Source organism: Accipiter gentilis, chromosome 10, assembly GCF_929443795.1.
Source record: "Accipiter gentilis chromosome 10, bAccGen1.1, whole genome shotgun sequence".
NCBI lineage: Eukaryota > Metazoa > Chordata > Aves > Accipitriformes > Accipitridae > Astur > Astur gentilis.
This window is the reverse complement of record NC_064889.1, coordinates 5,974,047-5,995,800: the sequence shown is the minus strand read 5'-3', so window position 1 is coordinate 5,995,800 and position 21,754 is coordinate 5,974,047. Positions and strand designations below refer to the sequence as shown.

Here is a 21,754-nt window from a genome sequence, read left to right as displayed (position 1 = left end):
TAGCCTCTAAACTCAAAGAGGACCTGCTGTTCCATTTTTAAGGGCCTTGTCACCCAACAGCTGTTAATTTTCATGTCAGATTGTAGTAAGAGTCCCTCCTAGCAATGGTAACCTTGTAATTCAAGTTTGCTCATTTGTTGTGGGTTTTTTGGTGGGTTTTTTTTTTGTTTTTTTTTTGTTTGTTTGTTTGTTTGGTTTTTTTTGTTTTTAAATAAATGATATTCCTGTGTGTATGTACTGCAACTCTGAGCAGTCTTAACTGTTTAAACCTGCTCAAAAATTAAGGTAAGTTCTGAAAAGGATGAAGGGACAAGAATTGAAAATGCTAGCATGAGAATGAAGAACAACAACTGCTGGTACACCATTTACGCTGCTGTTTTCCAGTGACCGGCTTACCTGGTATGTGAAATCATCTACTCTTCTTGTCCCTTTTGTGGCTTCCTAAAGTACTCGTGCCACTGTCCATAGCCTGTTTTTGAGTGTGGGTGGGGAGCAGAAATCTTCTCGTTTCAAGTATAATATTAAATGACAAAGGATATGAAACCAAAAAGACTGGCAACTGTTAAGCACTGCTTACCATGTATAATAGAAAATTACTAACTCCAAAGAATTGAACAGATCCATAATTGTCATTTTTTTGAGTCACTGTGTGTAAGTATACACATTGCTCAAACACAGATAGAAGCTAAAATAATTGTTGCAGACTGCAAACAAATTTCAAATCTTGTTTTTCAGAGTTGAATTTCAAACTACATTCTCAGGGTAAGAAGGAAAAGATGAACTTTGGTCCCACTCAACCCCGTCATATATTGAAACAAACCCAATTAAAATGCACAGGTACATAAAATCTCCCAGCTACTAAAATTGTGCAAGCCACTTCAAAAATTCCTGCAGGGCTGTTTTGATGTTAAGATCTGCTACTTCGCTGAATGTATTATTTTCCTATATCACTATCAGACAGAAGATGGGCATAAACTACCCTAATCTCGAGCATTTTTATTTCACAAACATGAACATTATAGGGCTGTTTGTTGTTGCTTTTAATTCCAACCTGCCATTTGCTGTAGCTCTATTTTTCTTCTAGGAGAAACTTTCTGCTACAGTTTCTCTCGTTACTGGAAAACACACGCTTTTATTCCTAAAATCAATTCTGTATATCCTTTTCCCACCAAAACTGCCAAGTCTACAGTAATAGAACTAAGCCTACAAAAACATAAACACAAGAAAACCTGTAGAAGTCAAGCTAATAGAAGACATCTATTAAAAGCACAAACCTACAAACAGCTAAACACAGACATGCTGTTCCTGCATATCGTTACTTTCCTCCATGCAAAAGGCAGAGAAGCAGCTAGCTTTGTTTATTCAAACAACAGTGTGCAGGAAACTGCCCTAAGTCTGAGGCTTGTAAATTAAAGCTGCAGACTGTGCACACATGTTAAAGCACCTAGGGAATTTTTCAACTCATTTTACAAGCTGTTCGTGAAATTTCATTATCCAGTGTAAACGGTCATTGAACGTGAAGGAAAAGTGCAACCTTAGAAAAATCAGTGAACAAATCAAGGCTAAAATTGTACACTGCAAAAACAAACTTACGCTCTGAAAGCCAAATCCTCCAAACTGGAGAGGCTGGCAAAGCTACTCTTACAGCTGTAAGCTACAGGCCCCCCCGTCCCGTCCCCGTCCTCCCCCCCCAGTTAGGAACTAACTTTGCTAAACTTAAGGAGTGCCTACAAGGAAAGAAATCCCTTTTAAGGAAGCATTTCATGAAAGTCAAGTACTGCTATTCTACATGCCCATTCCATTCCCTTGTAGAAACAGAACAAGAGTTTCATGCATGCATGTTTCTTTTCCTTTCGCTGTTCTTAGCTTCTGCAGCAGTTGTTCGCCAAAAATAAACACCATTCCACAACCATATATGTGCAACAGCCTTCTGGTGATTCTGAGCCCCCTCCAGCACTGCCGTTATTCCGCAAGGCCAGGAGACTGTCGTCTTTCTCACACGCTCTGGCGGGCTATGCATATAACCCAGCTGAATCGGGAATGCCTTTTACATCTATTTTCTTTTCTGGACAAAAATAGTAGGAAAAGTTTAGCAAAAACATGTCACAAGTTGCTGGAAGTGTTTCAGGATCCTTTACTGTGGTCTTTGTTACACTTTCATTCTCCAGCGGAACTAAAGAAGGATAATTTTCTCCTGGGACCTGCTTTAAAATACTTATCCATCTGCTGGTATTCAGAGAGAGTCAAGGTGTGTAACATTGAGGACTGGATGAAAAACAATTTCCAGAAAGACTTCTGTAACAGGCATGAAAACACTGTCACTGATTTTTTACTAGAAGTTTGCAACAGGTACGTTCTCCGGGTGTGAACTTTTACATCTACTGTAAAGGTTAACTGCCTTGAAATGAGACAACTGTCAGCTATTTACATCCTATTTATCTGAAATGGAGCATTAAGTACGTGAGTGCTTTGACTTTGCAGTTTTAATATAGTGTTAAGTTGGTTTTATAGTGGCAATAGCATATACTTCATATCGACTTTCCTTAAGCCTATCCCCCCCCCCCCCCCTTTTTTTTTAAGAGTTAATAATTAATATAGAAAAGTGCAGTACTGCCTACTAAATTGCTGCTTAACTGAAACATACCCTTCTGGCAGTGCAAAGCATTGTCCTGGGGGGAGGGGCTACAGGAAAGAGGTGCAACAAAACCAAGTTCATTAAACACGTTACTAAACACCAAAATTTGTTTCATTCTAATAAGCATTGCTATTGTACTGAAATTTAACTCTTATTATCTAAGCTTTTTATAAATGACAGTAAAGGAAAAGAAATACCACTGCGGAAAAGCACCTCTAGGCGCACACAATTTCTTACACCAGCTTTACTGCTACAAAGCCACTCTTAAGAAAAAAAAAAAAAGTTAAATTACATAAGGAGGAGCAAATAGGGTAGAGCCAATCCTAGTGTTTAGTAACACCCAGGATAGTTAGAGCTGAAAGGGGCATGGCAGTAGCTGTCCTGAAACGGCACGCCTTTGTGCCACAGCCAGCCCTCAGCTTTGTGCCACAACATGGAAGGCAGAAAGTTCTATGTGGAAATAACAATTTAAAAAAATCCAACAAACTACAGGATACTGACAGGACCCAGTGTCTTTGTGAGAACCAGCAACAGTACAATCTCAAAACAGGGACTGAAATGTAGGTTCAAAACAGAACGTTAAGTTGCAAGTACAAAATTTCAGAAGTAACTGTTCTAGAACAACTGATAAAAAATGTGGATTAATTAGCAAAGTATCATTAGGGAATCACATCTATGCCTACAACGGAGGGCGTAGAAGGAAGTATTCTCTCATTTTGGCACTGGAATGTCTAGCATGAGGCCACTCTTATTTATTTCCATTTTTTTTTGCCATCACAAATTAGGATTCAGAAAGAGTATGCAAAACCACAGCTCTGCAGAAATAGTTTTAAGGGCCTTTTTCCTCTGCAGAATCCATAAGCCCAAAGTGTTTGCTTGACAAAATTCAAAACAAAGCCTGGGTAGTAAGCAATCTCCAAGTCCATAAAAATTGAGCAAGTGCCTTTCAGCCTTACATAGATTCATTTCCACAAGTTAAACTTAACTCTTATAAATGACAGTTTATTATATTGACACCCCCCCATCCATTTTAGCCTAAGACAAGTTCCTGCCTTTTTTTGCAGCAACCCGTTAAAAGCATTTCCATCCGAACAAAGTTCCTAGCATTCTCTGCAAAGAAAAATGGAAATTAAACAAATACACAGCTTTTCTCCCTGAGTTTGGAGTACTTCTATTCTGTCGGCGAAGCCACAAGCGATGGCGGGTCAGAGCCTTTCTTGATCTTGCCTGCTTTAAAACATTTGTTCTCCTAACTGTTCATAAGCATAAAGGAAAAGAGTAAAAAAAAAGATGATGCAGCTGACATGAACGTAATTACCTCTGCTCAAAAGGTGAAGTCAAGCAGCAGCAGAGGGAATGGGGTGGGGTATAGAGAAAGAGGAATGTACCATGTACCAATTTTTAAGGACAAAAGAAAACGCTGCAGTGATGGCAAAGCCCCTTGTTTGCCCCCACTGCTGTTGTACACCTCAAACCCTGATACAGGCTTGTAGGCACAAATGTTTATATGGAAGTGCTCACAGGCACCATACGGTTCTTACAGGACGGAGGCAGGCTAATAGTTCTGTCCAAAGGTCTCACAAGATCAACATGAGCATTGCTGTAACCGTTTCTCCCCACAATAACAGAGCCTTAAGTCCTGTGCCAATAGAGAAACATGAAGCTGCATTTAGCTAAATCGATGGATAGCGGAACTGCTTCTCCCTGGAGAGAGGTGTAAGCCAGAAACCAAACGCTTTGTACAAAGGCTTTGCAGGTTAGTGCACAAGGGTCCTTGCAAACATGCCTGGTCAGTACAACTAGTAATAACTGGTCTGCTCCAGTTTTCTACACAAGGACAGTTAGTGTAAGTCATCAACACACTGACTTGGAACAGGCCTTTTCTGTCCTTTCCCAGGTCTACCCAAGCAACAAAAAAGAAAGGTCTTTTAATTTGATGTGTTGTTGTTTAACAGTAGAGTTCTTATCAGTTTCAATGACTTGAAGGAAGGTTTAAGAGTTGGGTGGGCTTCAAACATCAACACTCTGAGGTTGTAGCTGGCATCTCTTCAGTAAATCCAAGGAGATGAAATACACCCATTAATACCTGTACAGTCAAGAGGGGGAGTGTCTGTCTTGCCCATGCTCAGCGTATGTACACAGCAGCCTCTTCACTCAATTGTCCTCAAATTCAACCTGACTTGAATCCCATCTCTACTGGATCTTCATTCGCTGCACTTCTCCAAGCGCAGCACCACGCAACTCCTTAAGAAAAAACAATGCAGCTGCAGCTTATACAGGCATGCACGTCCCCTTCTCTACTATGCCAATTGAGCTATAGATGTTGCTACCAACAGAAAAAGGTAAGTTTTGCGATTAGTAAAGCTGAGCAAAAGATCTACGTATACCCCCACCCGCTCATGTGTTCTTGCCCCTCCTGATGGAAGAGGAGGTATTTTTCTAACTTGCATATTATTCTTAATGATACTAGCTTCTCCAAGCTCTATTATTTATTTTCCCCCTCATCTCACCTGTAACGATCATGTTTTCAGATGTCCAAACCTGCTATCTCTGACCCTCTCTGGATGCGGCCATGTTACAGACGATTGCATCTTGCTTCTGCTCAAGAACTGCCCAAACCTCAAGACACTCAAACTGGAAAACTGTGTGCGGATCACTGACCGGACACTAGAAGCAGTGACCCTCTATGGGGGATCACTGCAAACGCTCCACGTGGATTTCTGCCGAAACATAACACAAACTGGTCTAGAGAGAGTCAGGGAAAAATGTCCTTCGGTAATGCTGAGAGCAGAGAGAAGTGCTAACATGATTCCAGACAATAAGCCAGAAAAAAAGCTGATGCTTGAAAAAGCATCAAGACAATGGGTTCAGCTTTAAGTGCAACAAATTTTATAAACTCAGTCAATGTGGGTTGTTTTACTTCTACTCTCCTCTTGGGTAGCATTGCTTCAATGAACTGTGGCTACTCTCCTGTATTCTGGTTTGAGTCCAAACACATGGTTGATATGTTTTGTAAAGGCTGCACTGGGAAAAGGCATACATCTCCACCAGGACAGTCTTAAGAGAAAAAACCTGTTTGCTTTCTGTTGTTCCCTGAAAGTGGGAAACCCGGCATTGCTGTCACAAAATGCTAGACCAGATTAAGGCTGAAAACCGCCATTTTGGTACCCTCCTGTCACGGATGAGTGGAATGCAACTCACTCAGAAGAGAGAAGTAGCAGTATGTTTTATTGAGGTAAAATAATAATTCGACAGATTTCAATAAATTTGATGGAATTTAACAAAGTTTAACAGTGGTTTGACAAGGTTCACCTTATTAATTACTGCATGGAAGAAACATATGAAGGAAAATTGAGTTAGCACCCAGTTAGTATGATTCACACAGAGACCAGAGACACGAAGAACAAGGGAGACCCTCCCGTTGAGTCACAAGGTTCAGAGTGGACCCCCTTGCTTTCTAAACTCCATAGAGCCTAGGTGCGGCTGGATCCAGTCTTAGACTTGGTCAATGGTTTGAGTCTAACGGAAGAGATACAAAGAGTAAGGAGGACCCTCCTGTTGAGTCACGAGGTTCAGAGTGGGCCCTCTTGCTTTCTAAACTCCTCATGTAATGGGAAAGGGCACGAAGCCACAGCAGATAGAGCTTGGGTAACTGTAGGATTTACACAAATTTCAGGGAAGGAGTGATAAATTTCTGTTATAGGATATATCTGTATGGTCGTTCCATTCACTAAGGGCGGTAACCACACCATGTAAGATCCTCCTAGCAAAAGCACAGTACCTGACAACTATCACTTCCTCAGTGATCAACATCTGTAGCTGATTTATCAGGCTTATTTATCAAATGAGGGATGCATGGCAATACGTGCAAAACACAGTTTGACCTCTGCATAATGTACTTTGACACACCAAGTTATTCTATAAAGTTGACACTAAAAGAAGCGCAATATGAACTAGTTGACAGTACTAACCCACAGGTAAAGACAGTGACTTAACAACCCATAGCTTTAAACGCAAAATTAGGAACACACTACAGTAGAGATCTTTATGAATACCTGTTTCTCACTGCAAAGGAAAAAAAATAATACCGATTTTCATCCCAAACCACAAGGCTGTCACTTTCCTGCATGCTGCTCTGCTACATGGAAGTGAAGCCTTTTTTTTTTTTTTTTTTTTTATGAAGGGTTGCTATGGCATCATCTACAAAATTTGACACCAAAGGTTGGCACAGTTTTATTCTGCTGTATAAAATCTGCCTTGATACAACACACTGCGATTTGGTCATGGTATCAAGTACTCGGGACTGGTAACATCACATTTCAAGACTACGCACTTACAGATTTTTGCCTGAGGAAAGGTAAACATTTCTGAGTGCCACCTTACTATGTCAACTGTACTGCAGTAACCTGTCAAAAGTTTTATTTGTCGAGTCTGTTTCAGTATAGCAATACAGAAAAATCACTGTGATCATCCAGTTTGACTTATTCAGGCACCCCATCTCAAACTTTGTGCTTCACTCTATGTGGGAGCACATCCTCAAGTTCTGCTTTCCGTTATTTTTCATTTTGGTCAGCAATATGAAGTCAGAATTCTGACTCCTAGAGAGCACACCGTAATATATAATCCTGCCCATTCTTGCTGACTCTGCAGCTGAACATGTATTTACCTTAAATCTCTCTCTCCCATTCAATACAATCCACTGAAGAACTTTACACTTACTAAGAATGACAGATAGTTAAATCTGGCTACCGATAACTTCGTTTCCCCTAGAGGACCAGATGTCAGTTCAGCTTAGCTGTCAGAGGGCTGCATAACAGACCAGTTTGACAAACTATAGATCCTGAATAGTTCCAGCTTAAATCACAGTGAAGTCTACAGCAGTTTAAATTTAAATTAAAACCTTACACAGAATAGGAATACCCAAGTGTGCGTATCCTTAAAATTCAAGCAAATTTAGAAATACTAACTTTTGGAAATACTGTTCTGTCGCATAAAGACAGTCAACATTTCTGTTCCATTACATAACGATTATTCAAGACTGTCACTACAGCAATCTATGTACATATACCACAGTAAGCCTGTTTCTCATTTACATGAGAAAATAAATGCAATTGTTGATAATTAATCTTACTGAACTGGTAACAGAACACTGATGAAATTTGCTAGTTAAAAACACATGAACTCGAACTCGCATCGCTGGAATTCAAGTATATCAAGACTATCATGGTTTAAAATAATCCAATAGCTTTGTTGCATTTTAACAGTAGCTTTGCACACTTACTACTTGTCTGCATTTTAATTTTTTATATAACTGGAAGACTACAAGAGCTAGCTTTTCCTCTAAGGATCAGAATTTGTGACTTCTTAAATTGCTATTTAATAAATTATTAAATGTTGTCACAAATGTCTAACATGATACATGTTCTTCTTTAAATTTCAAGAACAGCGTGACTGTATTACCTCTCTAAAACAAAAAGAATGTTTAAAACTACTACTGAAGTAAAGCAGACCTTTTCCCCTCTCATTGGCATCTAAACTGTAGAAACAAGTTCTGAAGTTAGGCCTCAGATACTTAGGAATAACTGGTTTGATTTTTCCAATTTCTTGCTGTATTCTTTTTACAATACTGTTGCTCCTTTTATTAAAGCTACATGGAGGAAATGCTTGGGGTGTCATAATGCAGAGCTTGGCTCCGATGCCTCAGGTAGTCTTGAAAGATTTATTCCAACTGATACACTGTCTTTTGTTCATGTTTGAACAGAAAGAAACATGCTATCAAAATTCCACTTGAAGTCAATTGTTATTGCAAGAATAGTACTGTAAACTGTATTTCCAATCAGTTTCTCTAGGAAGATAAGTTTCAAACAATCTCAGCAGAAATATTTTAATAGACTACAAAAACCTAGGGCTTATTCTTCCTCTGCGAGAACTGATGAGCTAGCTATGAACTCCTGAAAACATTCTTTATGTGGTGCATCAAAAACAGAAAAAGGACTTTACAGCTGTCAATGTAAGTGAATATACTTACTCCTTTCCATCCTGGTTAATTGATCCACAGATATCCTTTGGTAGTCTCTAATTTGGCTGGGCTAAGAAATAAATCACAGCTTTACAGAAACTTAAGTCAAACAGAGCTGAAATTCTAGAGAAATACTTAATCAGTAGGAGTATCTGTAAGAAACACTTACCCAGAAGACAAATAAAGCAAATAATTTCACTATTGCATCTTTACAACTTAGAGATATTTAATGGCATGACACTGTAATATTCTGGTATTTCATTAACTCATTCCTAAAGGAATGGAATTCCTAAAGGAATTCCTAAGTAGGACCCTTATGCACTACAAAGTAAGGAACAAAACTGGAAGCCCAGACAGGAAAGACAAACAGCAGTCCTAGCAGAGCATTTACAACTTTGAAAGGAGATTGCTGGGCTGAACAAACTTGAGTGTGATGTGGAAATTGGGATGTTGACACAATTCCTACCTTGGATACAAAACTGGTGAAAAACCACCAGTTTCATACATTGCTGACAAGCCAAAACAAGGTAGGAATTCTATATAGTCACATTACTAACCAAAGACCTTCTCTTGATGCCAGCTCTCTAAGCACTCTGTGATGAAAGATATATCTCTGCAGATGCAACACCTAACAGATTTTCAAGTAGCTACAAGATGTGAAAGCAGATTTGCATCTGTCTACATATTATTTATGCCTTTTTGCCAGTTTTCTATCAGGACTGTTGGGGGGGGGGGGGCGCTGGGGGGGCACTGGTGGTGTGGGTTTTGTAGTTTTTTTACTTTACAGAGCTAAAAAGGGCCTTGGAACACTCTCCCACTTGGTATCTTTGCTTATTTGTGTACAAATACTCAAGTCCTATTGCTTTGCTCTTCCCCTCCTTGAATGGGGTTACTTGTTCGTGACATGGTAAAACTTGAACACAGTTATGTTGATAAATTTTTTCAGCATCAATAATAAATTTTCTTAGCAATCCAATTTGTAAATTCAGTATATAATGATTATATTTTACTTATAGTATTATGTAAGGACAGAAGCATGTTAACAGTTTTCTTTAGTTCCAAGCCATTTGAGTTCCATCAAAGTTCTCTTAACATTACTGAAACATTTTTTTACTCTTCACAGACCCTAACTCTAATGTACCAGGTATATAGGGAGGAAGGCTTACTATCTATCATTTTATGAAAGTACTAAAAGAAAGGTGAAATAAACCAAGATGCCTACTTGGAAGCTGCACCAGGTTATCAGATGAAATTGGCAAACAAGACTTCATTATCAAAAGTTTGTGTCTTTTCCTACACAATAGGGGAAAAGCAACATCCAGAAGACCCTTCAGATTTTCACTGTGACAGCATAGCTCAGCTTGGCAAAAGGAAACTTTTCCTTGGTAAAAGGAAATTAAGCAAAGTCCTGCAGCACAGTAAAACTGCTTACTTACCAGCAGTGCTATTTTTTTTGCCATTAAACTTCCATCAGTCAAAAGGGCTAAATAACAGATCTAAATCAAACTTCCAGACCTGACCTGATCACTCGCTCACCTATTCTCTAGAGAATACTACTGTTCAAGAACACATTCTGCTCTTACCAGTCCCTTCTCAGCATGACAGGCATGCATTCCACCTACTGCTACGTTCCAGCGTTGTCAGATGAACCAACAGTACTACTGCTAGCTCCAGAAAGAGTGAGGCTTCACCCAGTTGAAAGTAACTTGCCTACCTCTAGTCTCAGGGACTGGCTGTTTGGCTGTTTATCTTCTCTCTGTCGTAGCATGCCTACCTGTTTCAAAGGGCTATCCGGCTGTCTGATAGCCCAAAAGGCTAGGGATGTACTTTGGGGGGGGTGGTGGAGGGAATTGGGAAAAAATGACTGGAAATACCAGAGGTGGTACAGAAGAAATTACCTAATCCCAGCGTAAAAACAGAATGAGAAACAGATATTATGGGCTTCATGAAGCAACAGCCTTATAAACCAGAGAGAGTGAGTGCTTCTTGAGAGTTACCTGAGGTGTAAGGAAAAGGTTAGGTACTACTCATGTACAGCAAAAAGTAAGCAGCAGCAAATAGTAGTCATGTTCAACAAGCAACACAGGCTTTTGGCATCTAAGTGTTTGCCTATACAATACCTACCCAGCACATTACTTTTGTGGCTAAAACTTTTTGAGCTGTTTTTCTCTAGTTGTGCTTAGACTTTAACACTTCTAAGTTTACGGTACCTCCGTATCTCATATTAATTTGAAATGGGTCTAGATAAAACACAGTCACACACCTGTTCTTACCTCTGACATGCATTTGTTACCACTGATACTCCCTGCTTCAGTCATACACATCCCATCCAACGCTGAAAGGTGGAAAGGAAATGAGGTATGACATTTGGAAATCGCTTGCAGTCCACCTTGCTACAGCCAACTCTGCCTAATGCAACAATGCTGCCACTGGAAGGTTTGGTACAAGATCGAGTTGCATATTTTTTTCTTTAAATAACTGCATATATGACCTACTTATACTACAGAATGCAGACATACGCTAGTAATATTTATTCCCCTTTCTATATAGGGAGAGGTTTGCATACATAAAATGCCCTTAAACTGACAAAGTCGGAACTTTCTCAGATGGTCGGTCTCCAATAGTAGGACATAATCGGTGCTGTACATTCTATATCTTCATATGCAATTACGTATAAGAAGCATTATATAAGAAACTTGAACATGATTCAAGTCTCAGATGCCTCAGCAACAGAAAAATGTCAATCAGCAGGTTAAAAGGAATGTACGCACAATGTAATTATGGTGAAAAAACCCAGTAGGATAAAATAAAAATAATTAAGCACTTGGTAGTTTTAATGATGCTAAGATAGAATATTCAAAGGGCAAGCACAATCAATAAGAAAGTCTCAAATAAAGCAGTCAAACACAATCCTTTAATCAACATCAATATTCACCAGTATCAACATCCTCTTTCACTTTACTGTAAACTGCCTCCAAAAAGACCAAAGACCCTCATTATCCAAGAAGCCAACTGCGTAGTCCATGCAAAACTGTAGGCACAGTTCTGTTATTGTCTGTGCCCGATTTAAACAGACTGACAAATTAGCAGCACTAATTCAGACACATAAACGAAGTCTAGTATGCAATAATACAGGACTTTATATAGCAGTTTCCCCTTTTATTTGTAACCTTTTATTTTTTTTTATGTATTACACCTATAAATTTAGACCAAGATGTGAATATATTCCCTCACAACATAGTGATGGGACACCAAAATCTTCCAATTTGGAACCATAATAATGAGGCAGGAGACTAAGTCTGCGTGATTTCAGAGCCCTGAGTCCCTCCTCCCAACACTGCTGAAAGCCCCCCTCTAGATGTTTCATGTTGCAGTCTGATTCTTCGTCATAGCTCAAGAACCTTTTGCCTTTTTCATGACTCAACAACTAATCCTAACTGGAAGAACTTCGCCAGACAAAACCCAGATCTGCAAATTTTTACAGCTTATCAAGTCAGCCCTTTGACTACTATTAGCTGGCAGCAATATACCAGATCCGTCTCGAACAACCGGGAAGTTTCTCTATCAATCCCTGCTAACATACAACAATCACATGAGGGAAAACAATACGAATTTCTACCTTCTTCTCCAGACTCTGACAGACCAGTCTTGTCCCAGGTGAGATCAAGTTAATAAACGTTCTTGCTAGTCCTCAGGTCCCACGGCAACCTTACCAAGGAGTTCGGTCAGAATGAGGTGGCAAAAAAAGTCAGGGCAGAGCAGCAGTGACTTACCAGGGGACAGACTCTACCCTTTTCCTCAGCCTAGGTAAATCCCACTCCTGAACACCAAGCAGCGTTTGTAGTTTGACACAAATCATGTTTTTGATAGAGACACGGGGGAATTATCTATTCTTCAGCACTGCCCTAAGACACAGAACAACAATTTCTTTGTACAGTACATTACTGTCCTAACCAAATATGAACATTACAGTGTAAGCCCCACCCTGCTGATCATAATACAATTACAACTGCAACGAAATGAGACAAACACATGACGTTTACTAAACCCAAAGGCATAAACTAAGAACTTATATAAAATCCATAGCCTCGACTACTACCCTGTCACTTTAATTTTTTGGTACTCTGTCCAGGAATCAACTATATCAATCTGTATATTAAAAAGGATTTTTTTTTTTCTTTTTACAAAAGACTTAAAGGTTTCTGAGTCAAGGTGGCAGTTTGTTATTATTGTCAACAACTACTACTCTGGGGGAGAAAAATGTTCAAATGAAAATCAAGAAGGAACCAAGTACAATGTTAACTTGTATTGAAGTACGAGGAATAAATAGTGATATACCCGAAAAAGCCAGTACCTCAAAGACATTAAGAATGCAGAGCACAGTACTACACATCAGATCCGTTGAAGATAAAACATTTTAAGATGCTTCAAATATCATGTCCTGTCTAAACACTGTAATACTAGTTTCCTGAGACAAAATATAAAAGTATGAAGACTGAGTAAACCAATCACAGTTCACAAATCCATACAAGCAACCAATTCTTGAATTTGCTTTATTTTTCTCTGCATAAGGAACCCTGCACAGGCAATTCAAATTAAAACAAAATAAATATGTGAATATTCATGTAAAACTGTCCTTGCTAATGAACAATTATACACAATGTACAACTCTTCATGTTCACTGGGAGGGCTTACAAATGTACTATTCCCAACAAAAATGCACCAAAATGTCTCCATGCAAACTTATCAAAAGTGACCAAAAAAGGAGAAAAAACTTACTGATCATACTTTTTTTGTATTCTTTTTCATTTTTTTTCTTTTTTACAATCACAAAAAAATAAAAACATCTAATTTTTTGTTACATTTAGAGTAACTAAAATGTGGCCACTGTCTATTAACATCTGGTTTTATGCTCCTAAAACATCTATGGTTACTGTAAAATTATGTCAACAATGAATTGGACTTAGGGCACTATTTGTAGTAAAAGGAAGATGATTTTGTTCACAGAATGTTAATAATCTGTGTCTGAGCCCTCTGCATTGTCCACATTCCGTGAGAGCATATAATTGTCCATATCTATAGACCTGCAATTATTGATTGCATAGCGCAAACGCTCTGCCATGATTAGTTGACTGGAGTAAGGTGGGAGCCTCAGTTGAAAGAAACAAGTCTGTGAGGTAGGCAAGCTGTCGTAAGGCTGTGGAAATGGATAAAAGGTGGGACACTGTTAAGTTGTGAATGAAGCATAAAATGCAACATATCCATATTTCATTGCTCCCTCCCTTCCTTGCCTCTATCATTCACCATTTTCACATTCTATCTCCAAATTCCTTTTAAGCAGCAGACTATCCTCCCTTGTTTACATCACTTGTTTCATCCTTGAGTATGTGCAAAACCACTGCTGTATCACCTGCTCTGTAAATAATTCATTTGAAAAGTTGATCGCACTACTATTTATCAACCCACTAGAAGATACCAAGCAAAATTCAAATTACATACCATAGTGTGCCTTAACACGAGGCAATTTGAGAAACACCTAACTAAAGATGAAAGTCAAACCACTGTTATCTTAGATTTTGCCAAGTTTTTGATTCATGTAGTTCACAGACAATGCGCTTTCACTGCACAAAACCCAGAAGTAATGTCAAAGGAATGCATCCTGTATGTAAAGTAACATACTGTAAACTCATTACAGTGGTTTTAAGACTGTAGAGTTCACTAGTGGTCATATGTTGCCACTTAAACAGATTTAAAACATAAAAAAAAAAAAAAAAAAAAAAGATTGAAAATTATCAAAGGAAAAAAGAGATTGGAACAGAAAATTGACTGTGAACAAGTTACAATACAAGATGATTTGTTTCTTGTACAAGAACTTGTCTTGACTTCCAATCATGTAACTATAGTAAATGCACCAAATGAATTAAGATGCAATTCATGCAGTGTATGTCCTTCTACACAATTAAAATGTTTGGTTTTAACAGCTCAGAGCATATCCCATCCTATACTTTGTAAATTTACAATTATGGAAACCTGTCTCCTGTTTCCAAAGGACAGGTTATACTAGGCAGGAATTAAAAACAACCAAATGAAAGAAAAAAGAAAAAAAAAAAAAAAAGAAAATAAAAGAAAAGAGGATCTTACCCTATCAACCTTCATTATTTGGAATCGCTGAGAGATATCAGCTGTGTTGGCTGGCAATCGAGATCTTCCTGACACAAACCTCATGAAAAGGACTCTCTCCTCATTTGAAAATTCCTCAAGGGTGTGCCAGAACCACTGTACTAGCTGATGCTGCTCATCAACTTCTCTGTATCGCACAACTTTCTTCAGAACTTCAACTGATATTTCTGGCATTCCACAGACCATTTGCTCCAACTGCTTGGCAGTCAGAAGAGACAACAAAGGAACTGGAACAATCCAAGACATTCCTTCTCTTACAGCAGCCACCTATTGCCCCAAAAAGAAGAGACATTTGAAGTGCAATTGTCTTACCTCTGCTACTTACTGTACCACCCAAATGCAAAAGTAACGTATCAGCTGAGAAATGGGATAAAGAGATAGAATTATAGAACATCTGCCAAGAACAACCTCCCACACATGCATCCCCCCCAAGGGATGTATCCTCTCTCAAAATCCTGGAGAATAAATATTACGGGTATTTTTTATTGTAATTGCACATTGAAGAACATGTTTTGATACAAAACAGAACTTAAAAAAGTACAAGTTAGCAGCACAAATGATGATGGCTAAACCAAAAAACTGTGTAAATACCATACATCTAAGCTGGCACAAAGTCACATTTGTAAGAAGTCCATACTTGTTCTAGAATACTTAGGATTTGGTACCTCTGATGAGAAAGTTACTTTTCTAATGCAGATAATATCATGCATGCATCTGTATCTTGAGAAAAAGGAAAAGAATTTTCCTAGCATGTGATTAGTACACTGCTTTCACAAGCTTCACTATACAAATGACAAAATACACAAAAGTATGCAAACAGGTAATTAACACTTCTCAAAACATATAATGAAATATTTGTAGTTTCTGTGCTAAAGGAGAAGAGAAATAGTTTTAAATGTTTGTCAATAATATTTAACTTTCGCTAGTCTCCATGTTGCTATAATGTCTAATTACAGTGCACAGCATGCACCACTGCAGGTTATTTTCTCAAGTGGGCTGACAGTTGCAGTGGGGCGACTCTAATGAAAGATGAGTTCTGATTTCTAACGCTCTTTTGTCAACTGAGCAATTACTAAGAAAAATAGGACTAATTTAAAACAAAACCCCCAAACAGCTGTGGGGCGGGAAGCCACAGGGACCCAGGCAAGATGCAGAAAGCCAAGCTTTCCTTATTCCCAAAGACATTGTAATGGAAACTTGCATAAATCAAAAACACTGTTTGCATTAACAACAGGGATAGGGTCACAATGAGATTCTTACCTGACGGTCCATTTCATGAAGTCTGTACTCAATTGCCCTCTCCACATATTCTTTCCTGTTTGAAAAGGTAAGTGGGATACTGTTCCCTCCAGGAATTATGGGAACCATTTTGCCATCAGCACTTTGGCCAACAAAAGAATCTAAAGGAATCATCTGTTATGCAAAACAGGAAATGTTCAGTGTAAGTCACTCTAGTGATCCAAGTTTAATATTTTACTATCAGTCACCTGGAGCTATAATAAGATCACAACTATTTCAAATGCATATGAAGTGCTTGTTATCCCAGTAACAGGAGACATCGAATTATATAAACACTGAAGTTAAGGTCAATCTGATAAAGTAACTGCTTTCAGAATAAAGCTAAGAGCTCCAACTTTCATATCTCACCTCATGGAAATTTTCTTCAGTAATCCCACTGTCTTCAATGTGAAGAATGCTGTTGAGGGTCTGCACATAGAGCAGATCTACCTCCTCCAAATCCTCCAAGATGAGTGGGATACAACAAAGTTGCTTCCAGACCATTGGAGCCAAATGAAGATCTAATGGCTTTTTTGTACGAATAGCTACACCCATGAGAATACCCAAGAACTTAAACTGCATCAGATGTTCATCTAAACATGCTGAAGGGTTAAAGAGAAACCTGAAAGAACAAAGAATCAGTGAAAATACTCTAGTATTACTTCTATGCTACTTCATTAGAAATAAAAACCAAAACATTTCTAAGCACAGCGTAGTAACTGTCAACACAATTATGAGCAAGTGTTGTCCAAATAATAAGATTATTGTTCTCTTTAGCTGTTAAAATAATGGAGGCTGAGATGGGCAGAACTAATTCTGACCACAAAGGCTGGCATTCTTGATGTTACTCTGAATTCTGCCATCAGCAATCCAGCAAGTTCTTATTAAAAATGTGCCCTCTCCTCCACAATAAAGTAACATCACAACCTGAAGGAAAAAATATACTAGAGACAATCGTGAAGTCTCATCATTAGGTAAAAAACAGTTAATAGAAGATTTTAATTTTCACCCACTAACATCTGCAATAAAAGCAAATCCTGGACAACTTACCTATCCCTGTTGTAGCCTACTTCAGCTGTAGCATTTGGGGAAGGAATAAGCAGGTCTACTATTCCAGTTTCCAGTTCCTTAAAAATCAAGAACAAAAAAGCCTTCTCAGACACAAGGATAACAAACTTATTACAGAAATATTATGACATTACAGTACTACAAGACAGATTATTCCATTACAGTGGTGATTACTACTTACAAATTAATAGGAAACCTTTAAGAAAAAGTAAACATGCAAGGGATGATTTTTAGTAATAAAAATATGTTTATTTCAAGACCTGCCCTTACATCAGACTGTAATGGTTATTTTACTGTGACTGCTCTGTGATACATTCCTGGTACCTATTTCAGAAATAATCAGAAGCCATAAGCTATACACCCTACCGGTGCAGCTTTTCAAGAACCAAAAATGAAGCAAATTTTTCAGTAAGTTCTGTTCTGAACCCTCATCACACCTCATATTTAATGTAAACTGCCTAGGAAAGAACCCCAAAATTATACCTCAAGTCCTTACCTGAATCAACCCTGCTCTAGTCTTACAGGCTTCAGAAATTCCATTAATAAATGGAGTTCTTCAGTTTCTTCCATCCTGTATCCTAACTCTAATGCCAGCTCCAGGCCTATCTGTAGCTGTTGCCCTGTCCCAGACTAAGCAGATATACTAATTATCCTCACTAATCCTCATTCTTTGGGTTTTGAGGTGCCTGGAAGATTAAGGAACAACCAAACTTCTCTAGCCAGCATTGCCTTGAATCCTTCTCCTGGCTACAATCATAGTAGTGTCACAGGGCCAAGACACATCTTTAAAATTATAAGCAGTACACATTAGCATTGACCAGTTTTATCTTAGTGCTGGTAGTCTGAAGCCTTCAGTTCCCAGGGGAATCTGAAAAGACAGCTATGTTGACAACAGCAACAATATCCTGGCTACAGACAGGCAAAAAATGTGCATTTTCTTCTACTGATCTCCTTTCTGGCACTGAATCCGAGAGGTGACACGTATCTTCGGGTATGAGAGGAACACCTGCCTGAGGTGTTTCTGTATTGTATGCATGGAATGTACTGTAATCACAGAATGCAGTACAACTTCTCTTATAGAAGGTATTGGCTGGACAGAATGGGGGGGCTGCAAAATGCTTCCATACTGTGTAGGAGCCATCTCAGAATCCCAGAGGGGCTACTGTAAACACTAGTTATAGTGTGGCCTTATGGCATTTCCTTGCCACAATCTAGGAAGATTTTATCCTCAGAGACATCCCTAGGTAGGCAGCTCTAGTGTTGTGGGCTCAGGACTGAAGCACAAGTATTTGCTATGCTGCACAATAGAAATTTGAAAATTAGTAAAAGACACCACAGAGAACAAAATCTCAACCCAGGCGTTCTAAAGTAATAGACTTTTCATACCTGACACATTTCTGTAATAGTGTCATCAAACACACCACCTGCATCATCAGCTCCTTCTCCAACCAGCTTCACTTTCCAGGCGCGCGAAGGTAGGCGAAGGTCTGATGCATTCAGCTTTACCACTTGTCTTGCTATCTGTACAAAAATGGGCTTGCATTTCCGACCTCTTTCAAAATAAAAAAAAAAAAAAAAGACACAGCCATACAATGTAACTCATAAACACGTAAAGGCTACCAAAGTCACTTGATTAACAAAGTTGTACAGAAAGAGCTCAGTATGCCAAAAGGTATGGAAAAAGGATGAATATCAGTATTCATTTGCAGTCTAATACAACGCCTGTGAATACAATACTGACCTGGTTGATATCCTTTTCACAGTGATCTGTGGCCCATAATTTTTCCCCTGAACCATAGTTTTCCCTATAGAGCGTACCATGGGGAGCGTGTATACTCGTGGTGCTAGCAAGGGCCTTAGCTGTCCTTGAACTATTCCCCATGTTCCAGCATTGTAATGAGATGTACTGTTCTGCAATAAAGCAGTATGAGAATAAACATATTAATACAGGATATTAGTTCCACTCTTCACAGAATAAAAATCTTCATAATAATCAATAGCACTTCAATGTTTCAGGAAACAGGTTAGTACTTTTTGTTTTCAGCTTTGAGGCTAATAAGCTTTTGGAAACCGAAACATTGACATGTCAATGTTAGCACAAGCGAAAATATGTAACAATACTTTGCCAGAGTTTGGTTTAATCCAGATTTATATATTTTTTTCTTTATTATGAAAAACCTATAGAACCTATTACTAAGATCCATCTTGATCTGGTCAGAAACTCTCCAGTGACATGGCATAACACAACACTGCTGAGCTGGTGTTTTTTTTTAAAATGGAATTTTACCTGGTTATTGGGACTGAGGTTAAGTAATCTCCATGAAGAGTACATGAGGTCAGAAAAATGGTACAGCAGTCTGAGCCTTGCTCTTACTGTATGAATGCTCACTTCTTTCAGCGCCCCATACTGTGGTGGAATGGCATCAGGTAAACCAAGCTGTAAAGGCACTGAAACACCTACCACAGAAAAAAGAAAAAAAGCATTATTACATAAAGGATAGCTGTAACTGGTTTTGGCTGGGATAGAATTGATTTTCTATGCAGTGCTTAGCTGCCTACTGGAGTTAAACCATGACAGCAGCAAAAATAAGAGACTAAGATAATTTGAAAACCTGCCCCAATATAAAACAAAACAAATTTTGCTCCAAATCTTCAGAAATACTTGTTGCAGTCGTTGCCCAGGAAGCACAAAGACTAAATCAAATAACCATACAATCTCAGTTCTTTACCTGGAGCTCTTGGTGGAACAGGTGGAGCTGTCCAGGCAGCACTGTGGCAACGTCCTGCGGAAATTTGTCGAACGTTCTTTCCTTGCAGGACTGTTATTAGGGTTGGTTCTCTGACATGGTTGGTATGGCCCAGTCCAAGCTGACAATTTATAACAGATGTAAAAGGGACAAAGAAGAATTAACAACTGTGATGATATTCACAAAAATTCACAAGCAAATGGTAAGAAATAGTATTTAACTACAGCGTATACTGGGATAAAAAATATTTACTGTATATATCTTTTATTATGCTAGCATTTACCTTTTATTTCAATAGAATATTGCATCCATATTCAGTGGCAGTAGCAGATCTAGGTGTCAAAGAGACCTTAAAACAGCTAGAGATTTTTTTGCAAGCTCTTTTGCAGACTGAGGAACTAATCTATGCTGCTAAGTCGTCTATGTTGCATGGTCTTTCTCATGCATAGACAACATAGCTCATATGTCTCTTCTGTGCCGTTTAAATACCATTTTTAAGCATGTAAATTCCTACAACAGTTTATGAAAACACAATCTGTGTAAAGAGAAAATTTACTGAAGCTGTTTTAACTTTGTACTGATAGTTTCATATCACAGTCTAATTTTATATTCTAAAAGTGAAAATTTCATTCAGTGTATAATTTTTTTTTACCACCTCATATAAAAAAATTTTTTTGCACTGCAAGGAAAATCATATAAAACAGGCTTTCAGAATGAAGTTTCTCTATATTTTTTACCCTAAGAATTTTTTCTCTTCCAGAAACACAAAGCAAGCATCCTATAAAAAGAAAAGCCCCAAAACCCAGAGATGTTCCGCTTAGAAATTATTCTAAACAACTTGCTCAACATCCCTTCTCAAAAACTCAATCCTGAAATACCAGAGAACAAACTTCGCCAAAACTTCCTGAAACACCAACAGCTAACATATCAAGAGGTTCTTTCTTATACTTGTAGCACACAAAACTGTCAAAAAGCTGAAGTCCTTTCAAAAATGTGACTTGTATATGGGGTGAGGGAGAATGGACTTTTAAGGGCAGGGATAAAATTAGAGCCCCAAAGAAAAGAGAGAATTTATTACTTACTAGTTTTTTCTGACTTTAATAATTATTCTCTAAAAAAAAGTTAATTTCTATTTTCTTTTTGAAAGGCATCTAAAGAGTTCACAAATCTGACTGACACCAACCATAAATTTTACTATGTTGAAAGAATTGATGATAGCTCAAGAATTAGGTAAAAATCTGTGATTTTTTCAAAAAGCTTCTATTAAAATAATGTGGGTAGAATGTTTTAAGTGCTTTCCAAAACTGATACCATGTAAGAGCACAGGAAATAAAAAATAAAATAATAGAAATGCATAAAATGGGGGGGGGGGAGCGGGGGGGAATAAAAACATAAAGCTTTCTTTTCCACCAAAATAAAGGTATTCCAACCACATCTGTAAAGTACAATTATAGCCTTATAAAGGTTAGAAATAAACATACCTGCCCTTCAGAGTTGCTACCCCAAGCATATACATCCCCTGTAGATGATAAAGCTAGTGTATGCTCTGCTCCTACAGCTATGTCTTCAATGAAGATTCCTGACAGTACTGGAACTTGTTGGGGTCTGTTGTGATTTCGAGCACGACCTTCTGGCAAACCTATCAGGCGATCTAAAATTGCAAGCACATGTCTATATATGTAAAGAACATTAAAAGGCTAATTTTACTTGCATGCAGAAGTCAGGGAGGGACAAAAAGCAATTCTACATACTCTTGGAGCTGGGACACAAGTGCAATAGGTTAAGGAGAAATCTAGTGTATGTTTCCTACAAACAGTGCTTCCTACA

General features: G+C 38.3%; 2 protein-coding genes across 11 annotated transcripts in view; one reads left to right on the top strand and one right to left on the bottom strand.

Moving 5' to 3' along the window:
• The first annotated feature begins 263 nt into the window (after window positions 1-263).
• FBXL22 (F-box and leucine rich repeat protein 22) lies at window positions 264-6,775 on the top strand. 3 transcript variants are annotated; one of them, XM_049812434.1, is made up of 4 exons: window positions 273-399; window positions 736-837; window positions 2,169-2,349; window positions 5,167-6,775. In XM_049812434.1, exons 2-4 carry the CDS (start codon window positions 777-779, stop codon window positions 5,510-5,512), a joined length of 588 nt encoding a protein of 195 aa, XP_049668391.1. In that variant the 5' UTR covers window positions 273-399; window positions 736-776; the 3' UTR covers window positions 5,513-6,775. The 3 variants fall into 3 exon arrangements, with proteins under 3 accessions (XP_049668390.1, XP_049668391.1, XP_049668389.1); XM_049812433.1 differs by having other exon boundaries at window positions 264-837; XM_049812432.1 differs by lacking the exons at window positions 273-399; window positions 736-837 and having other exon boundaries at window positions 844-2,349.
• A 6,418-nt stretch (window positions 6,776-13,193) lies between these two features.
• The window catches only part of HERC1 (HECT and RLD domain containing E3 ubiquitin protein ligase family member 1), an 88,086-nt gene continuing 79,525 nt past the window's right edge, over window positions 13,194-21,754 (bottom strand). For all 8 annotated transcript variants that reach the window (XM_049812405.1, XM_049812412.1, XM_049812408.1 and 5 more), the window contains exons 68-77: window positions 21,409-21,578; window positions 19,910-20,048; window positions 19,468-19,637; window positions 18,922-19,091; window positions 18,567-18,732; window positions 17,163-17,239; window positions 16,482-16,734; window positions 16,095-16,247; window positions 14,796-15,101; window positions 13,194-13,851 (exon numbers count right to left, since the gene is read on the bottom strand). In XM_049812405.1, the coding sequence (XP_049668362.1) occupies window positions 13,666-13,851; window positions 14,796-15,101; window positions 16,095-16,247; window positions 16,482-16,734; window positions 17,163-17,239; window positions 18,567-18,732; window positions 18,922-19,091; window positions 19,468-19,637; window positions 19,910-20,048; window positions 21,409-21,578 (1,790 nt within the window). In that variant the 3' untranslated portion in view covers window positions 13,194-13,665. The remainder of the gene's footprint in view (window positions 13,852-14,795; window positions 15,102-16,094; window positions 16,248-16,481; window positions 16,735-17,162; window positions 17,240-18,566; window positions 18,733-18,921; window positions 19,092-19,467; window positions 19,638-19,909; window positions 20,049-21,408; window positions 21,579-21,754) is intronic.